At 47.9% G+C, this 19,333-nt stretch overlaps 5 protein-coding genes and 1 non-coding gene across 6 annotated transcripts; 5 read left to right on the top strand and 1 right to left on the bottom strand.

The window, feature by feature from the left end:
• The first annotated feature begins 1,262 nt into the window (after positions 1–1,262).
• AO090102t00010 lies at positions 1,263–1,357 on the top strand. The gene has a single exon. It is a non-coding gene; the product is annotated as a tRNA-Ser (tRNA).
• Positions 1,358–2,601: 1,244 nt separating this feature from the next.
• Positions 2,602–3,207, top strand: AO090102000495 (uncharacterized protein; the record flags this gene model as incomplete). The annotated part of the gene is made up of 5 exons (XM_023236791.1): positions 2,602–2,698; positions 2,761–2,886; positions 2,942–3,013; positions 3,040–3,076; positions 3,126–3,207. The coding sequence occupies 5 exons, from the start codon at positions 2,602–2,604 to the stop codon at positions 3,205–3,207; spliced, it is 414 nt and encodes a 137-aa protein (XP_023091845.1).
• A 2,882-nt stretch (positions 3,208–6,089) lies between these two features.
• Positions 6,090–8,199, bottom strand: AO090102000497 (LCCL domain-containing protein; the record flags this gene model as incomplete). The annotated part of the gene is made up of 2 exons (XM_001822608.3): positions 6,090–7,680; positions 7,739–8,199. 2 exons carry the CDS (start codon positions 8,197–8,199, stop codon positions 6,090–6,092), a joined length of 2,052 nt encoding a protein of 683 aa, XP_001822660.1.
• A 1,168-nt stretch (positions 8,200–9,367) lies between these two features.
• On the top strand, positions 9,368–11,298 carry AO090102000498 (putative aromatic amino acid aminotransferase; the record flags this gene model as incomplete). The annotated part of the gene is made up of 3 exons (XM_001822609.3): positions 9,368–9,488; positions 9,571–10,153; positions 10,248–11,298. 3 exons carry the CDS (start codon positions 9,368–9,370, stop codon positions 11,296–11,298), a joined length of 1,755 nt encoding a protein of 584 aa, XP_001822661.1.
• A 737-nt stretch (positions 11,299–12,035) lies between these two features.
• Positions 12,036–13,022, top strand: AO090102000499 (IMPACT family protein; the record flags this gene model as incomplete). Its single annotated transcript, XM_001822610.1, has 1 exon — positions 12,036–13,022. One exon carries the CDS (start codon positions 12,036–12,038, stop codon positions 13,020–13,022), a length of 987 nt encoding a protein of 328 aa, XP_001822662.1.
• Positions 13,023–17,308: 4,286 nt separating this feature from the next.
• AO090102000501 (lytic polysaccharide monooxygenase AA11 family protein) lies at positions 17,309–18,574 on the top strand (the record flags this gene model as incomplete). Its single annotated transcript, XM_023236789.1, has 1 exon — positions 17,309–18,574. One exon carries the CDS (start codon positions 17,309–17,311, stop codon positions 18,572–18,574), a length of 1,266 nt encoding a protein of 421 aa, XP_023091846.1.
• Positions 18,575–19,333: the final 759 nt, after the last annotated feature.

The raw sequence follows: 19,333 nt of genomic DNA, 5'->3' as shown, positions 1-19,333 counted from the left end.
TGATCAACTACTGCCCACAATAAACATACAACCAATGTTAAATCCATAATAAGGTACTGATCGTTGCTTCATAGAGAGGCTTTGGACTTTGCAAATATATCAATATGTCTAGCTAATGCGCCATCGTCTGTGATATAACAACACAGACTTGAATAATGTTCATCAAAGGAGCGTCGACAGCGAGTCTGTACAGGAGTGAATATATGATACATGTGTCGTCACTTGGTAAGGAAGAGCTGCAACCGAGAATGCACTAGATCAATGTATGACGAGGAAGTGGGAGGACGACAGCAACTGGAGAGAGAGGGAGAGGAGAAGACTTATGGTGAGTACAAAATACCCTCACCCTTCAAAGACGTGTGGAATAGATAAGCCATCATGGTTCTCACTAAGAGTGTTATCTTCGCCCAGGCAATGAAAAGAAGTGATTTGAGTGAGATCAGATGTATACAATAGTGTCACTATAAAAGGAGGCAGCATAGTCTCTGAGTCTTGCGGGTCTTGCCATGTTTCTTTTAATCTTCGAGGAGGTTAAGGAACATCATGATCTAAGAAGAGTACTAACTGTGAATCTACTATCTCCCCTTTCTATGGGAGAGAACAGTAATAGAGGAAAATATATCCTTACTACTACAGCACCTGGAGTATAGATTCTTAAAACTACCTGGATACCTTGTTATACAATCACTTAGATTACAGAAGTCTAAGAGATAGAATAATTGAAAGGAAAAGATAAGTATTCAGTACCTATTATGGGCTTCACATATTGAGAGATAGATATTCCCCAAATATCCCAGATTCTTGTGCCAGTCCTGTATTCCACTACAGGCGGGGCGCAAAGGTATGTGACTATTAAGGGTTAGCTGTGGTTGGAGAGCAGGTTAAAAAAAGAAGGCAGCTCTAACTACCCACACAACTTTCTAAACATAGAAGAAATAACTACTACAGTGTTGCCAGGAGTAAAGGGGGTGAGGCAAAAAAGATGAACGTTAGCGACAGGACGCTGTGCCCACGAATGGAATTGATAACGAATATGATGGTTCGAGTCAATCGCCTTAACTACTCGGCTACACTGACATGTATACTTTGCAAAGCGATCTAAACATTTTGCGTTGATAACTGTATGCACAGCAAAGCTAGCCGCACAGGTTGTCGGCCTCCAAACAAACGGTAATTACGGGTTTCAATCCCAGCTACCGCGGTACTACCCTGAAAAGCATTGTATGTGATTAACTAAAAATATTCACTGTAATTTTCACTAAGTCAGTGTGGCCGAGTGGTTAAGGCGATTGACTCGAACCATCATATTCGTTATCAATTCCATTCGTGGGCACAGGTTCGAATCCTGTCGCTGACGCATTTGATTTTGTTTTTTGCCTCACCCAATCCTTATTGACTGTTTGTTCCAAATGAAAAGATTTATGTCACCGACTTGAAATCAGACGTCACCTTTTTCTTTTCCCTGCTGATTCCTACTGCTTAAAAACCTAGTTAAGTAATTGTCCCAATTGCGATTTACTACCCTTACAAGCCGTATTCACTACCACTACTATATATTGTTGTGATTAGGTATGGTCCCTGTATCCCGAGGGTAAACACTCAGCGCGGCACACCTAAGGGTACTTCATAGGATTGAAATGTCACAAATTCAATTGCGATTCCGCCTGAGTGATGACTATGCAGTATACCCTGTCCCTTGTGCATAGACAACTCTGTCATCGAACGACGACATGGGAGTCTATATTCCCTGGCTTTACAATAACGCATGATAGACTATATACATACCGAATCCTATACAGAGTATCAGGGGCCTTGCTGATTATAAATTAGTGCTTTGTTAGTAGTAGGGAAAGGTAAGAATCAGTTATAAGATCTACTGCCTGCCTTTTGCCTACGTATCCTTACCTAGTTGATAGGTCTTCTACCTGATTAGTATCTACTATACAGGGTAGATAGCCTATCAACCAGGTAAGAATACGTAGGCAAAAGAAAAGGCAACTGTCTATCATTGACTGGATAGTAGAACAAATACAAAGAAACTGATTCTTTTTCCCTTTCCCCATGTGTGTTGCTCCCCTTGAGTAGCTTAGCGTCCTCTCCCCTTTTCGGTGAGTCTTTCCCATTGTCAAAAGGATTGGATGGTCAGGCGACACCTTATCCAGCTGGTTCTGAACAGCAGAGGGGGCCGGAGTGTATGTATGTATGAGAAGCCGGGGTAGTAGGTCAGCCCTAGCAGAATGACTTCTTGAAATCAAATATAAGATTTCGAGTCATCTTGGAACATTCCATATGAGCAAACACTTTTTTGTCCTTCCCACCGGTCGGATTGGTCTCATCAACTTCACTGAATGAATCTTTGACTACGCTGCAGTAAGTTCCTCTTCTAGAACATCTTTATGAGCTCTCTACTCAAGGAGTAGAATAGGCGAAAGACCTCGCCGCAGGGTTGCAAGTGGATGGAGTGCACAGTACTCGACGTTTGATGTAGCATAACGCGATGTCTCACCAGTAAGGATGGTCTGTCTAACGCTGTAAAGAAGAGGATCATCACTGAGATTGCATAAGTCATATCCCTGTATCGGCCTCTGAAAAGTGTAGCACATGTTTAGCCCGAAATATGATACTCATTTCATTGATTTTCAGATTCCCGAAGAAAGAAATCAGGAAATGACATGTACTCTTGGTAGATATGTGGGAGGTCCATAGGCCATTTTGTTCCAATTTCTGCATACCTCTCGAATAAATCCCCAGTATGATGAGCCCAAGCAGCCCAAACCCGGAATACGCCAGGTGCCACTAGAATAAACAACGCTGGCGGAGCTTTACGTGGGCGAGGGAATGGGGGGTGGGGAGGATTTCCATCGATGAAATTCTTCGGTTGGCTGTGTTTGTGAATTAATTTGTCTCTTTACGAAGAATAGCGCAGTCTGACCTAAACCAGTTCCTTGGTCCCACTCAATTGCTTGCTCTGCTGTCAGATCCATACTGCATGATTCATTGTGGAGGACAGCGGGTGACTCGAAACCCCGATGATTTTAGGTTTATCTTTTTCCAGCTCACTAGATCTTTGTGGATCGTAATATAGAGAGCGGCTGGTAGTGCCCTTGACCTGATGATCCAGGAAGACGAAACATGGTTCGATGCATAGAAGAGTACTGTGCGAAGTTGGACGAGCTTGAACGTGCGTGGGAAGGGGATAAGTGCTAGCTTTGAGAATTTCTTTTAACTATAACCTCAGCCACTCGAAGAAAATGCTGCAAGTCAATAACGGCCGAGTTGATATACGAGGCATCGTCGAAATTTTCGATGTCGAATGGCCACTTCAGAACCTTGCCTTCACGGTAACAACATCGTCGCCAGAACCGCTGGACGGAAGCAGGACCGGCTCGGACGATCTTTTTCGAAAGCCATGTGCCCCATGCCTCACCGTTCTGTCTCCAAAATGCTTTGAGATGTCGGCAACTTGAGTCTTCTTACCCCGGATAGAATTCGCGCAGGTCCCTCCGAAGAAAGCCCATTGTAGCCGTTGCCATAGCAGTACAAACCTATCGCTGCTTATAGCAGTTGCTTTCATTAAGCAGTTTGTCTGTAGTGCTTGTCCTAATTAGGAACTCTTTGGCAACAATATCTGCTACCACATGTGTGGGTGTGAGCAAGTATGGTGGATCCGATTAACTTGTGTAAGTATTGTAACTTGCCAATGACGAGCCGGGTCGTAAGAAAATAGAAGCTTTTTAGGTAATGATATGAATGAGGATATTCTTGCATAGATGAGAGTAATGGTTGAAAGAACAATGTCTTACAGGAGAAAGGAGGTGATGTGATTTATAGGTGGAGGACTGATGTGGCAAGGAATACATGCCTGAGAATGCGGGAGGGAATTAGGGTTAGAGAAGTGAAATTCGGGTAGATTTTATTCACGAAGAATAGATCTAGGGCCCGGGAAGTAATTTAAAAAAAAAAAAAAAAAACAAGGAAACCCGTCAAGAAACCATTTTCTAAGCTTAGGTGAAGATCGATCCGTGTAGCCAAAGATTCTCACTGGGTTATCCGAGCTATTAGAAGATCTGTCGTTTGAATTTTGGGACGGTATGTGTTCTCCTGTTAGCCATACATGGGCCTGAGTGGGAGAAAAACTAGCATAAGCAGAACCAAGTCATCAAAAGAAGTTCCCATTCATGCCAACATATCGAATTTGAGATTCAGTGCATATCTACGGCACCTGTGAACTATCATGATATTCGGTCGACTCTGATCAGATTCACAATTAGACCTTGTGAATAGATATTCCTTCTAGAGTAGACCTTACATGGCCTTCCGAATCTAGACAACCAAGACGATGGATGTACTCTACCTATTATACTATCACCCCCTCTGAGACAATGGTAATAGCAGAGCGTCCTGGATGTACGCTGACTACCTCTGAATCGCTCAAGAGCTAAGCATTATCCATGGCCAATATCACTCTTGCAAATTTGACAAAGCAGGATCGCTCAAGGATACTCGAAAGGAACGGCGGAATAAACATTAGTATAGGAAATGCTCTATACTACCCATGCTGATGTGTCACCGCATACTGTCGAAATCGGCGAATGGAGAACTGTCTTAGCCCACGTACTCCCACAGTTTGTGAAAGAAAGCTATTCAGTATAGGGTACTCGAGGAGGTCCGAGCCGGCATGTTTTGGGGAACACCCTTTACAGCACCAAATCAAGCGTGGGAATTGACCTGCATACTCTTTCGACTGTATGCTAGAAACTGGAGTACGCCGAGGATTGATGAAAGTTGAGGAATGGTACAGAGAACTCGGTTAGATAGCACTTGACCAAATTCAACCCCATTAGCCAGCTTGATCAAGAGACTACTCAACTCGCTGAGTAATATCAGAAACCTACCCTTGAGCCCACTTTAACCAAGACGCGAGCCCATCCCGCGGATCAGAACACTGGCATGAGTTCTCTGGATATTGCTGCTGTGAAAAGAAAACGATTTCGATAAGGAACAGACAGACGGCACACCCTTGCTACCTAGTAACCGAGGACTTTTCCACTCCCAGGCTTGTGCCAGGCATACAAACTGGGCCTTCAAGAGTCTATTCACTGTCAGAAATCCGGTTACAGTTTCCCATATCCCTCCGAAAGGCACTACATGGAGGGCTGCTCTCAGAGCTGGGGAAACAGCGTTCGGCGATCTCAATAAGCCTATTCAGCAGTCGATAACTGAGCTTATCGAGAAAATAGAGCTCAGATCCAAGAAAACGCGCTCTAGGTGCTAGACTTGAAGCAGATCACTTGCAATCTCGTTTCACATCTAAAAGCGATCTTCCACTACACGAGTACATCGAACGTAAACTTCGCGGTGAGGCAGCTCGCGAGAGCCTCCACAAGATGACCAGTGTATCCACTGATCTGGTTCTTACTAGGAATCGACCCGTTCTATATCAGTAATAACCACGATCTAACAGGGGTCCCCGAGTGTCCTAGGTGGATTCAACCAGGAGTTAAAGGGATACTAGTAGGACACTCCAGACCACGACCTTTGTCTGGGACAGGGCCTATACAGTGGACAAACGCCTATTTACCAGTCACGCTACGTCCGAAAACCAAAGCGCCATATATGGAGCTAATAGACTACAATGGCAAAATGATCAAAGCAGGCGAGGTCATCTTCCTCCCACAATATGCGTCTGAAATAAACAGGATGGAACAGGCATTGCCGTTACTGAAAGAATATCGAGATGCCTGGGTCCTGGCGATCAAAAACTCTAGACTCGCCATGATTAATTGGAGAGGACAGGGCTGCCAATACGGAATTCCGGGATCAGTACCAATTGCTTCAATCGTATTCATCCTCTTTATTATTCGTGCAGATCTGTTTTACAACGGGTGGGGACAGCAGCAAGTCCCACTGTATGTGTAATAGCCCTAATTCATCATTTATAATGGTTGGCAAATAGTCTAAGTACAGAAACACCGCGTCATCTACGCCCAGCACGCCTTCATATCCAATCATCCGCTTGAGTAGGGTATAGTGTAGTTATCGTCTTTCGTCTAAAGTTTATAGAGGCGTTAAAAAACAAGAAACCAAATCTACCTTTTCGGCGGCGGGGGTGAAATCCACCCCCCGTCCTCCAGCCACACACCGGCACCACCGTACTTGCCTGCTTCAGCTCCCTTCAAGAACGCAAAACGGAAAAACAGATCTTCAGGTCTATTGTCGTCCTCATCCGCCATGTCCGTCGAATCGATATCGGCCTGGTCGCTCTCGATCGTCGGACGGTGCAGGAGCTCCAGGCCATTATGTCCGTGGCGATGCCAGGTGAATTCTCCGAGCGTATCCTCATCAAGGTATCCACGCCAGCGCTCCACATCGTTGACTAGGACCGAAACACCGTCCACACCCAGATCGGCCATGCGTTCCTTCTCCCATAGCGTGAATGTAATGTTGCCATTCCCATGGTATAGTTCGTTAGAACCCGGGCCAGGGAGGGTGATGTTCACAGTTGTATCGGTAACGTTGGGGAAGGTACTCCCCCACCATCCGTGAGCGCCACCAGGTAGCTCGCCCAGTGCGGCGGGTGTCTCAATGATCGATGCGAAACCCCACCGAGCAATGCCGTTCATGAAAAGGCCAAGAAGCAGTCCTTGGTAAACCAGCGAAGGCCGCGTAGGAATTGCAGTGCCAGGCATGAGAAGAATTGCAAGGATGTAATGGTGAATCCGGAGACGGAGGCCAGGCAACGGAAGCAAGATCAAAAGAATAAGACCCATCGTGCAGTAGATCTTGAGATAATGCGGCATCAACCCGCCTTGGCGGATCTGCCAGGCCTGACTGAGAATAATGCAAATAACCGTCGGGATAACCATAGCCAGCGCTACCTTCGCTCCAGGCTGCCGCTGGATATCGTGAGGTGTAAGGCGTTCGAGCGGAATCAGTCGTGCAAAGGTGTAGTTGTTCAATGCACCAATGAACACGGGAGGCAGGTATAGGAACGTCTTTGTTATCTGATAGGTGGCATCAGAGAGTGGCCGAAGAAGTGGCCGCGCGCAGTACCTAAACAGAACGAAGGCCACGAACGAAGCCGGTAAGAGGTTCGCAAGCAAGCTGGAAACGAGATCGGCAAACTGAGGGAGCGTCGGTGGATCGGACACCAGTCCCACTTGGCAGAAGACCATGAAAAAGGTACTAAAGAAAAGTACTGGGGGTGAGCGGCATAGAAGCCACAGGGTGGCTAGCGCACCAATGGTAATACCCAAGAGCGGCCAGCGCGGGTCGTTGGGGCAGGTTTCCTGCGACGAGCCTAAGGAAACAAAGCTAAATGACTTGGGGAACGTTGATGGAAAGCCAACCGAGCTGATTCCATTCTGCTTCGATGCAGGGAAGGAATGGGTCGCGCCCTCTAGCTTCAAAACGCCACATCCTCCAATGGTATTTGTGATAACACCTGCATGAATAGCGGCTTGGCAAATAAAGCTGTCTGCCCGGTAGACTGGGGTATCATCCGATCCGGGTTGGGGTCCGCCAACCACTAGACCTTTATAGCTGTAAGTTTGATTGCCTACCATATGGGGTGCCGCCAACTTGGCATCCCGGCAGTTCGCGGGACAGCGAAAGGGGATTGTCGCCGCCGTAAAGGGACGGCAGTCGTTTCCATTGAGGCCGCATTCATTTCCATACTCCCTGTGAAAACTTTGTTAGATCTACCGGCAGCAAAAGGCAGCTCCACAGCGCAACATACCATAGTGTCGCTCTACAAGTGAGGGTTTCCGGGCGGCCGAAGCCCTCGATATAACCGGCGGAACGTGAATGGAGTAAGATTATAGTCCATGGTAAAAACCAGGCGAGATAGAAGAGACCCAGCAAGGCGATCTTCTGCTTCCGTTTTGGGAAGAAACGTTCCAGGTACCGGACCGGGAGTTCCTGGATGTGGGGGAACAGTGGTTTCAACAGGAGATCATGCGGAGGATCCGGGCCTTTCACCCAGTTCGCCGTAGCGCGAGCGACTTTCCGGATAGGTAGCGGCACCCATCCCCATTTGAAGGACTTGGAAGACTCCCGTAGCCAGACGGGGATGTAAGAGGCGCCGTGCTCTTCATTTTGAGGAAGGATGTCGGAGTCGTCGGGATCGTCGGAACGCTCCGAGTCCAGCAACGGAGGGATGTAAACCCGAGAACCATCCTCGGGACCTTCACCAAACATCTTGTCTTTGGGAGGGCTATACAATAATCGGACCAGCGATATAAGGTGAAGAAGAAGATGCAGAGGCAGAGGCCAATACAAGAGATGGGACAGGCAACCGCCGGAAGTGGGGGATGAACGGTGGAGTGACCGATACCAGGGTCCGTCACCGCCAGAGTTCTAGAACAGAGAGGGAAGGGAGGAGTTGCTTGTCTTTTTCTCTTTCACAACCAGCGGAAAGACATGACCCTTCAAGTGTCGGATAGAACAGCAACGACTGGGTTCGGATAAGGATAGCCCAGGTACCTAATAAATAAAGAGTCAAGAAAGAGGAAGTTGGCAGAAGGGTCCCGGGACCTGGGCGTAAGAAAAGTCATTCATTGGCTTCGACATGTCAGCAGCTCAGTGGCAACGCCGGCCAATCAGCGGTGCTTATGTCAGCGATGTACCTGCGGGGATTTTCATCGATTATCAGGGATCCCGTGGCGAAAATGCATTGCCATTGGAGGACAGGTTCATCCACTGTGTTCGGAGGTTTTCAGGAGATGAGAAAGTCAACCCTATGTACAGGTTGAAGATCGGTGGAGGGGGCAAATGCAAGTGACCTTATAGGCGCTATTATTATACGTCGGGGTACAGTGGAAGACGACACCGGTGGGGCACAAATTTCTCTTAGAAACTTTTTCCCCAGACACACGAGTCAATTCTAGGCTTACTACTAGACTAAATCGATGACAGCCAGACATCATCCTGGGCTGGCGTTATCCTTGACTTGATGTCCCGCAATTGCATCGGATTTGTCGGATAAGGCGAAGCGTCCGTCATCGAACAGTGAACACTATCGCTAGTCCACGGCCGAGCGCACTAATGAAATCCAAGGATTCCCAACGGTCTTGGAGCCAAAGTGGAGCTCCAACCGTTATGTGTCTCTGCTTATCAAGCATAGGAAAAGGACAATGGAAATACCTGTGGACGATTGGTCATGATAAGAGAGGAGTTTCACATGGACAAGGTGTATCCACCTCTCAAATTCCGTTCAAGTAGACAGAAATATAATCCCCATTCTGGAAATTGTTCATTTACATAGAAGGACTCAGGACAAGAGAACGGCCCGCAGGACATATCCATTGCAAATTTGCAAAGCCATTCGCCTTATTCTACTATACCTAAACTGTACTTTGTTCCAAACATGGCGCCTCCTCTTGACTTATCCCATCATTATGCATCCACCACCAAACGACGTCAGGGAAGCGGCATCAAAGACCTATATAAGTACTTCTTCATCCCAGGCATTGCGAACCTGGCTGGTGGTATGGACGGACGACAGTCGCTCGGTTCTGGACTTTCCTTTCCTTGTGACATTCACTAACCACAGGCGTCACTTATCATTAGGCTTACCAAACCCCTCATACTTCCCATACGATACCCTCGAGGCTACCGTCGCGACACCCCAGCGTTTCCAACCTTCCAACAATGGCACAACCAAGAAGTCTGGAGATGACGCTAAGTCATCCATGCGGTTGATCGTTCCTAAGGAGAGTCACGCGACCGATGTACAGAATAGAATCGATATCGCCACAGCCCTGCAGTATGTCACAGCTGATGGCCTCCCCCCTATGGCCTCATTTGTTCGCCAATTCGCCCGTCACCATCTTCATCCCAACGTTCCATATGCCGGAGGTCCCGAAACCATCCTCACCACTGGAGCGACCGATGGCTTCTCAAAATCAATCGAAGTATTCACGAATGTCTGGAACCCAGACAGAGACTGGACCAGTCAGCGCGAGGGCATTCTTTGTGAGGAATTTGTATATATGAATGCTGTTACAACCGTCAAGCCAAGAGGCCTCAACGTCGTGCCGGTCGCCATCGATGTACAGGGAATGTTGGCACGCGGTAAAGGAGGGTTGGCCGATGTTCTTGAAAACTGGGACTTCCGAAAAGGACGTCGTCCGCATTTAATGTACACCATCACGTAAGTGGGCGAATGACGCGGTCTTCTCCAACGGGTATAGTTCTATTTTCGGTGAAGGCCACAGCTGACATATTTACTTCTTTTTGCAATGCAGGATTGGCCAGAACCCCACGGGCGGTACCCTATCCGTCGAGCGTAGAAAAGAAATCTACGCACTCTGTCATCGATACGATATCATCATAATCGAGGACGATCCTTACTGGAACTTGCAATACCCATCGGCGGCCGCGTTAGAAGCCCAGCATCGGGGCACGCCCATGGATACAGCTTCAGTAAAGCGCAATTACAATGCGCATGGAAAGTCCTCCGGGTATGAATTCCTGGACTCGTTGGTTCCATCGTATTTGTCCTTGGACACGGATGGACGCGTTGTGCGTCTCGACACTTTCTCCAAGACCATTGCCCCTGGTTGTCGCTTGGGCTGGATAACTGCACAACCGGCCGTGATTGAGAGGTTGACTCGGGTCACCGAAACCGCAACGCAGGCACCTTCGGGCTTTGTTCAAGCCCTGGTAGCCAAACTGATTCTGGGTCAACAGACAGATCACAAGTCTACCAATTCGAACAAGAGCGATCGTAGCTGGCAAATGGATGGCTGGGTCCGTTGGCTGGAGGGTTTGCGCGGTGGATATGAACGACGCATGCAAGACATGTGCAGCACTCTAGAGGAGGGTAGATTTATTATCGCCTCGGAAGCCGGCCTCGAGTCCAGCGAGGAAAGCTGGGAAGTCGTAGATAAAGTACAGATGTATGACTTTGCTTGGCCCACCGGCGGTATGTTCGTCTGGATTAAGCTCCGTCTCGACACCCATCCCTTGCATGGAAGATACGACCCAGCCAGGCTTTCCAAGGCATTATGGGTACATTTGATGCAGAAACCCCACCTCTGTCTCCTAGGTCCCGGAGACTTGTTTGCTCCCTCGCAGGAGACCTTGAATCGTTCTTGGCAGTATTACCGACTTTGCTTTGCCGCTATGCCTGAAGCTGATGTGAAGGATATCACGGTGAGATTGGTGGATGGGTTCCGGGCGTTCTGGAAGAAGACCGACTTAGATGGTCTCGAGGGAGACGGTGCAGATATTTCGCAGGTGGTTCAGAGTATGGGCATGGAGCGCGTAGGAAATTTCTTGGGAAGTGGATGTTAGTGGAAAGATTAGGTTTGCTCTAATGACTTCTACATACGGAGTATCTATGTGCTTATCAGACCCCAGATTGACCAGAATATATATATCATTTATCCACTACATATACAATATGAAAACAACAACGATATTACTTAGAGTAGTAAGTAACATAGCCAATGCCATATGACCTATAAATGGACCAAGTCTAATTGATTTTTACCTTTTCTATCCTTATACCAATGAAGGAAGACGCTTCGAAGCCCAGCAGCGGTTGATCAGAATCCAGTCAGGAGATCATTAGCAGACCGCCTTGCATGCCAGATAGGCGGTCCATCGATCCGCCCGACCGTGAAAAGGGGTCTTTTTACTTGCAAACTACGATACTGATATCTCCGCCATAAAGATATTTTTAAGTATAAGATTTATATAAAAGAATGATTATTTAACAAGCTTTTTAGCCAAAAATTTTCATTCGAAGTATTATTGTATTTTGCCAAAGTAATAACCAAGAGTCTGACCACGCCAAAGATACAGTATCTAACAAAGCAGTTCAGAAAGTGGTCAAAATATTCTGCCAGAGAAATAAGGCGTCAGAGGCATTGGGTCGGCCATCTTGCCGAAACTCACATTAGTCAGCCCATATTATGAGCAGGCATTGAATACACTGCACAAAAAAATAGCGATGACATCGGCGGGGAACTAATCTCCTGGACAAACTGAAGTCGCAGTCTACACTGCACCACACTTAATGTCCAAAGATGTCGGCCCAACTCGAGTCCCTCGGCAACAATGAACTGGCCGAAGAAATAGAAGCGATCAATGCCATTTACGAGCCCGATACTGTTACGATCAACAGCACTGCGGCTTCGTCGTCTACGGTCAGCTCTACGCTCGATTTGGGCAATTCTGGCTCAACGGGTCCGCTGGCCGCGACAGTGAAGCTACAGATCCCTGAACATTCGCATCTATCGTTTATACTTGGGTTCGATGCCTCATACCCTGACACACCGCCTAAGGTCCTCGGGACCGCATCTACGGCGTCGCGCGGGGAGGGTAAAATCGCTGTCGACGTTTTGGAGGATATACTAGGGAGAACGTACCAGCCTGGGGCTGTTTGCTTGTTCGACGTGATTAATGAGGCGGTGGAGGCTTTCCGGGAGTTGAATATCGGGGGAAGCAGCAACAACGAGAATAACAAAGAGCAAGAGGAAGAGAGGGACACCCCGGACCTGAAGGCTGAGGATATTGCCAGCTTGTCGTTGAAAGAGTCTTTTGGACTGGACAATCCACCTGACTGGATCTTGTCGGATGTGGTGACGGAGAAAAAGTCCGTCTTTGTTGGGCGCGCAGCGCATGTTACTAGTCTCGAGCAGGCTCAGGCTTATTTGGATTATCTTCTGGCGACAGAGAAGAAGGTGGCAGCTGCAACGCATAATATCAGCGCTTGGCGCATTAGGCAACAAAAACCATCAAATGGAAAGGGCGAGTCCGCGGAGATGATTGTACAGGATTGCGACGATGATGGGGAGACAGCCGCCGGGGGCCGATTGCTTCATCTCATGCAGCTGATGGACGTATGGGATGTGGTCGTGGTGGTCACACGATGGTACGGCGGAGTCCAACTTGGCCCCGATCGGTTTCGCATTATCAATGCTGTCGGCCGCGATGCGCTGATGAAGGGTGGGTTCGTCAAGGAGTCGACACCTGGAGGTAACGAGAAGGGAAAGAAGAAAGGAAAGAAATGAGCTCAGGGTTTAGAGTGGACCATGGCTGTATGAGCTTGCTCGTCGACTGCCGGCTGGTCCGTTCCATGGCGTGAACCTACTCGTCGCATCTCCCGACTCCCCTCAGAGGCTCATCTCGATGACCTTGGCGTTTGTGAGGTAGTATCGGAACCCTCAGTCGATATGCTTGGGCCACCTTGTGCTACGTTCCTCATGAGGTAGGTGCTCAACCACTGCCGGTCAAGTACCGGAAGGATTTCCTCATTACCAATAAGGGAGGATCGAGAACCCTCCGGGAGATGAAGGAGGTGGATACATCAATTTCGCATCAGATTAAACTCAACAGCAAGAGAGAGTGTTGCCTGGAGAGGGGATGGTGATTCGGATCCTGAGCCCCAGTCCAATAGATCGTACCATAGAACAAAGATACCCGAAAGCCTGTAACTGAACAAAGACCAAAGGGCTTCATCCATTATCAATGACCTGTTGTTCGAAAACTTTCATCTTCCACGGCGCGAAGATAATAGTCAATGATAAACTGATCAAGCCCTCACAACCCTGATTTCTCAAACATTCAACTCACTATCCAGCACGTCAAATCCAGAGAATGGCAACCGAACTCCACACCCGAAACAATACAGTGACACACACATATAGCATGACGTCGAATAGTCCAATACTACATCACAGAGTCGTGGGTGTAAAAAACTAATGTAATGGATTCAGGAACAAAATTAACTGGCCCACCGCTACATTCTAGAAGGTCAAAGCCAAGTGCAACCTTCCAGGGTTCCCATGACTAGAACTGTCTCGGCGAGAGCCTGGCCAGGGCAGGAGAACACTCGGTTAGAGGGACCGATATGAGATATCCGTTTCAGATCGCGATATATTTTATCTGTTTACATAATGGATGGAGGCATCGGCCCATCGTTGGGTAATTCGGATGATCCTGTGAGCTAATTTCTGCATCAAAGCTTGGTATGCAAGTTGGGTGTGTTCCTGTACTATTGGTAGCGGTGACTACTGTAACCGCCCGGGTTCCTTGGATGGTTTGTTCTTCATGAATTCCATGTGGTGGAGGCAAATGCAAGAGGAGTTGGTCGCACGGCGGCAGAACCAATTGAACGGCCGGGGAAGCTGCAGTAGTCCCTCTTTAGTTTAGTTTACTTTGTGTGTGCCTGAAAAACGGGCGTGTGAACTTACGGGGTCTCTAAACCAAGTTGGTATGTACATGCGCCTGAGATAAGATCGAGTTAGTGTATTAGGAGTAGTACAAATCGAGCACTTTCGATCCCCAAGGAATTAATCTAGTTAGATTGTTTAGCGGTACAACCTCATGGTTGAGAATCATCGGACCAACCCGGATGACTTGGGAGAAGAAGAGCGAAAGAAGAGAAGAGAAGAGAAGAGACAAATACCGAGCGCGAATGAAAAATTAAACCGAATACTACCCTAATATCGACATACCTTATTGGAGAGTCATAAACGAACATTCGGCAAATCATACTTCTACCCGAGGCCACAAATTTATCTGAAACGCGTATCGACGGGAAGATCTCATTTGGTCTTCCCCTCCGTGAGGGAACTTTTAAGCGACATTAAGAAAGTGGGTACGGGACCAAGCACAAGGGGATTTCTACCCTGGAACTTAATATATCAGAGACCATTATACATAATATACTCCGTATTACATATCAGTTTGGCACCGACGATGAGTATAGTATATCAAAAAGTATGATACTCAAGGGATTTGATGTTAATGTTACTCCACAAGACGTAATGTCCCAAACTCGGCATTGTAATGGTACGGAACTGGAGATCTGGACCCTGAACCATGGAAAGCGAGAACCCAACCTCAGGAGAGAAGAGGAGGCTGGATATTTCGTCCAGGCTACTAAGAACAATAGTGTTGGTTTAAACTTCGAAGCTCCTTGAGTCCCAACCGCACCGATTGAATTCCTATTTTTTGAAGTCAACTTACTAAGGCGGAGATTCTGCCTATTTGAGACAAAAATACTATGTTTGTACGCGCAGCTCATGTCTCTGTTGCCTCTGCAGGTCCTTGCCTGGTTCCTAAGTATAACCCAACATTTTTGCCACATGCATGTGCATAGAGCGCTAAGCCGCGCAATGAGAACACATAAAAAAAAGTGAAAAAATAGCAATGGAGAATTTTGACGTACAGCCTGTTTTTTGTTTGGACGGCGTAGCCTGCAGTATGGATGGAGTCCGACGGGGAACCCATTCCCGGTCATCATTAACAACCAGATTTTATACATACCACAGATGTACTTGAGGTGTGAAAATGGAGACATTCTCGTATCGTAGTCTACGAGTCAGAACCGTTCAGCTTCCCTGACTGGTCAACGTCCGGCGTCTATCAGACATCAGGTCTTATTCCGTTTGCCCCACGTTTAGCGGTCAACTCCGTGTCTTTCACTCTTTGTCTAAGAGAGTTCTACCTTTTTCTTTTTTCTTTTTCTTTTTTTTTTTTTTACGTCCGTCGGTCGGGTCGATGATCAACGGAGTCGGATTACAGTGAGAGATCCCGCGCTCTGTACTTCGACGTAATGTGGCGTGGTGGGCAATGAGGGCATCCACGTATGTGTAGGTATGTGTATTGTACTATTGTTCCCACTGCCACACGCCACTAGAATATTGGTTCAAAGAATAAGTTCATTCCGACACGAAGATAAAGGGAAATTAAATCTCGTTCCACCATCTGAATAGTATATACAAGTAGATTGTTCTGGGAGCACTCTTAGTAATAGTATTAGGGAATGATATGAGGTTGTTGAGCGACGATGTAACTCAGCAATTTAAATTCTTGAGCGGATGGATAATACATCGGCTGTGATTTCCACGCCATGAAATTTGGGACAGTGTTGTTAAGCCTCTCCATGGATTGTGGCAATGCCTATTGATTGGCGGCAGATCCGCCGAGGGCGGCCCCATATTGCCATCCAAGGCGCCAACCGAGTCTCCAATCTTAGGCGGTAGCTGGTCAGGAACCGAGCACTCGGGCGGATGGTGTGACACCAGTGACCAAAGCCCCTCCCCGGGTCCAGGGGCTAATTTCCTGTTGGATACTGCCGTCAACACTAATGCAGGACTAAAAGGAATTTCATGGCTGGGCGCCTTGCTTGATCCCTCATGACTGGCAGTTCACAACACTGAATTATACGTCGTCACTCACCGTAGCATATGTATGGTCAATCTCATGGGAGAAAAAAAAATATGGGTTGCATTTTCTCCATCTACTCCATAGTTACATACTTTACAATACAGATACTCTGTCTCTTATAGTATTCCGTATACTAGTCCAACTACTACTCCTACCTACTTACGAGTACTATCCCGAAAGGGCTGCATCCACGGACCCTCAGTGGCTGCAGGGCGTTGCAGCCCCAGCAAGCCACTCAGGCGGATGTTCAACCTTTTTTTTCTCTGGTGAACTCTGTTGCATCTTTCAGCAGTGATGGATCAATGGAGGTCCCACTCACTAAATGTTTCACATTTGTTCAGAACCCTTCAACACAGGCTCGCGTTTGGCATGTTCAGAGTTTGTGATCCAACGCTTGTCACCCCACCTCTCCTAAACCCTCCACGGCAATTCGCACGACCACTAGTGACGATGCTTGGTCGAAGCGTCTAAAAACTATATATTCCCCCTCCCTATACCACCGGCTCTTGCCTCCTCTCCCTCTTTCTCTTCCCACGCTGGTGCGATTCAATCCTTTTACAGTTCATCTGTTCGACAGTTCCACAGGCTAGTTCCTGTTTGCTTTCTTCATTCCTTTTTTTGATTCTTGGTTTCTTGCCTGTGGCAGTTACCAGACATTCCTTTTTCGGACAAACACCATTGTACTACGTGTGACAAAAGTAGCGCCCTCGCTCATCTTCATTATACGGACAATCGTCTCTCGATCAGAAAGTCATTGTTCTCTCCAGTCTTGATTAAAGCAGGCATTGTTACTCCGCCCTGCTTCTACTCAAAAGGTATGGCCAATTCGCGCTACAGAGTTTCCTATATCCCTTATTCGAGACTATTTTTGAGCTCGCGGGACTTCACTGTGTTGCTCTATCTTGTGTTTGTCAACTCGTGAAGGATCAGCTCTACATAACGGCTCGCTATCTCTGTGCTTAACGACATTATCTAACTTGATCACCTTCCAGACTCTTTCGCACGACTACATCCAAGGTCTTGTCCCGCGGTTCTGATTCGTCCGGTACGATCAGAATCTCCAGCCATTCTTTCAGCTGTCAAACAGTCCGATCTATAGCACCACCGTTCCTTCAAAATCAAAATGTTTAGCAAGGCTTTCCTTTCCGCTGCTCTGCTCGGCGCTGCCGCCGTTGAGGGTCACATGATGATGGCGCAGCCCGTTCCTTACGGCAAGGACACTCTCAACAACTCTCCACTTGCGGCCGATGGCAGTGATTTCCCGTGCAAGTTGAGGTCCAACACTTACCAGGTCACCGAAGAGAACACTGCCGCCATCGGTCAATCGATGCCTCTGTCTTTCATTGGTAGCGCTGTTCACGGCGGCGGATCTTGCCAGGTCAGTCTGACCACCGACCGTGAGCCCACGAAGGACTCCAAGTGGATAGTCATCAAGTCGATCGAAGGTGGATGTCCTGCCAACGTTGATGGTAATCTTTCTGGTGGCCCCACCTCCACGGGAGCTTCCAAGTTCACCTACACCATCCCTGAAGGTATTGAGCCTGGCAAATACACCCTCGCCTGGACTTGGTTCAACCGTATCGGAAACCGTGAGATGTACATGAACTGTGCCCCTCTTACTGTCACCGGTAGTTCTTCGAAGCGTGACGAAGTTCCCAAGGAGAAGACGGTTGAGAAGCGCTCTGCTAACTTCCCTCCCATGTTCGTCGCCAATGTGAACGGCTGCACCACCAAGGAAGGTGTTGATATTCGTTTCCCCAATCCCGGTTCCATCGTTGAGTACGCTGGTGATAAGAGCAACCTTGCGGCTGAGGGCAGCCAGGCCTGCACTGGCACCCCCACATTCGGTGGCGATGGTAACACCGCCGGTTCCAGTGGCTCATCTGGCAGTTCTTCTGGAAGCTCTTCTGGCGGCTCCAGCTCTTCGGCTGCCGGCTCCGGTGCTACTGCACCTCCCGCGCCAGCGGTTTCCTCGACTTTGGTCCCCAAGCCTTCCCAGTCCTCTGCTCCTGGTGTCTTTGTCCCCACCGGCTCTCCCGCCCAGCCTACCCACACCAGCGCCCCCTCGGGTGGCTCTAGCTCCGGCTCTGGTTCCAGCTCTGGTTCCAACTCTGGCTCTAGCTCCGGCTCCAGCTCTTCCTCTAGCTCTTCCTCCAGCTCTGGTGCTCTGACCGGATCTTGCAGCTCGGAGGGAACCTGGAACTGCATTGGTGGATCTTCCTTCCAGCGCTGTGCCAACGGACAGTGGACCGCAGTGCAGCAGATGGCCACTGGTACTGAATGTACTGCTGGTCAGGCCTCCAACCTCAAGATCAAGGCCACCAACCTCAAGCCCCGCATGCTCCACGAGATGCGTCACAGGAAGCGCAACTACCACAACCACGCTTAAAGAACGTCTGATATCCGCTGGCCCGGCTATTAGGATTCCCTGATTTCTCTTCGTTTTCCTTGCAGCGGCGTGGACGCTTGTGGGGATCCTTTCTGGGATGGATTTTCTTCTTCAATTGTATTTACTTTCTACGGTAAATGAAAAGAAGGTTGGGACTCGAGACCTTTCTTGAATAGAAGCTTTGATCATTATATTCAGTTGGCACAGAATTTGTTTGACGTACTGGTAGTTTGAGCCTGAGACTTGGTGTCTTTGTAACACCGATATCTGTAATCTTCATGGACTTGAACAGTTATCAGTCTCTAAAATGCCACCTTACCTATTTCATTTGTCTTAACGAGTGGTACAACGGGCACTGCATGGTGTTTCGGATCTTTTAAGCATGAAGCTTTTCGAGACGTATGCAATTGCCTTAGAGCTAGTATATAGCAAAACACTCTGATGGACCAAATTACCCACTGATTTTGGGTATTACACAGTACTACCCATATTCTTTCCATTGTAGAAAAAAACAAGACGTAGTTTCGCACCATGACCTGAGCTGAAGGCATACTTCGGACATATTAAATGATCTCATATCCCCGTGGGTGCGTACATCGGAGTATCCGAAATATATTCTAACATTGGTAAGTTTTAGAAATAGAATCGCTGTAATTGCTATTGTAACACAAATAAAGCATCCTCGACGGAATCTCATCGATGTATCATTTTGCTGCATCTTCTTTTGTTTTGGGTAGCGTATTACTTCACGTGGTGGTT

The sequence above is a fragment of the Aspergillus oryzae genome, chromosome 4, assembly GCF_000184455.2.
Source record: "Aspergillus oryzae RIB40 DNA, chromosome 4".
In the NCBI taxonomy this organism is placed as follows: Eukaryota; Fungi; Ascomycota; class Eurotiomycetes; order Eurotiales; family Aspergillaceae; genus Aspergillus; species Aspergillus oryzae.
The sequence above is the reverse complement of the archived record's forward strand: the minus strand, read 5'-3'. Positions and strand labels throughout refer to the sequence as shown.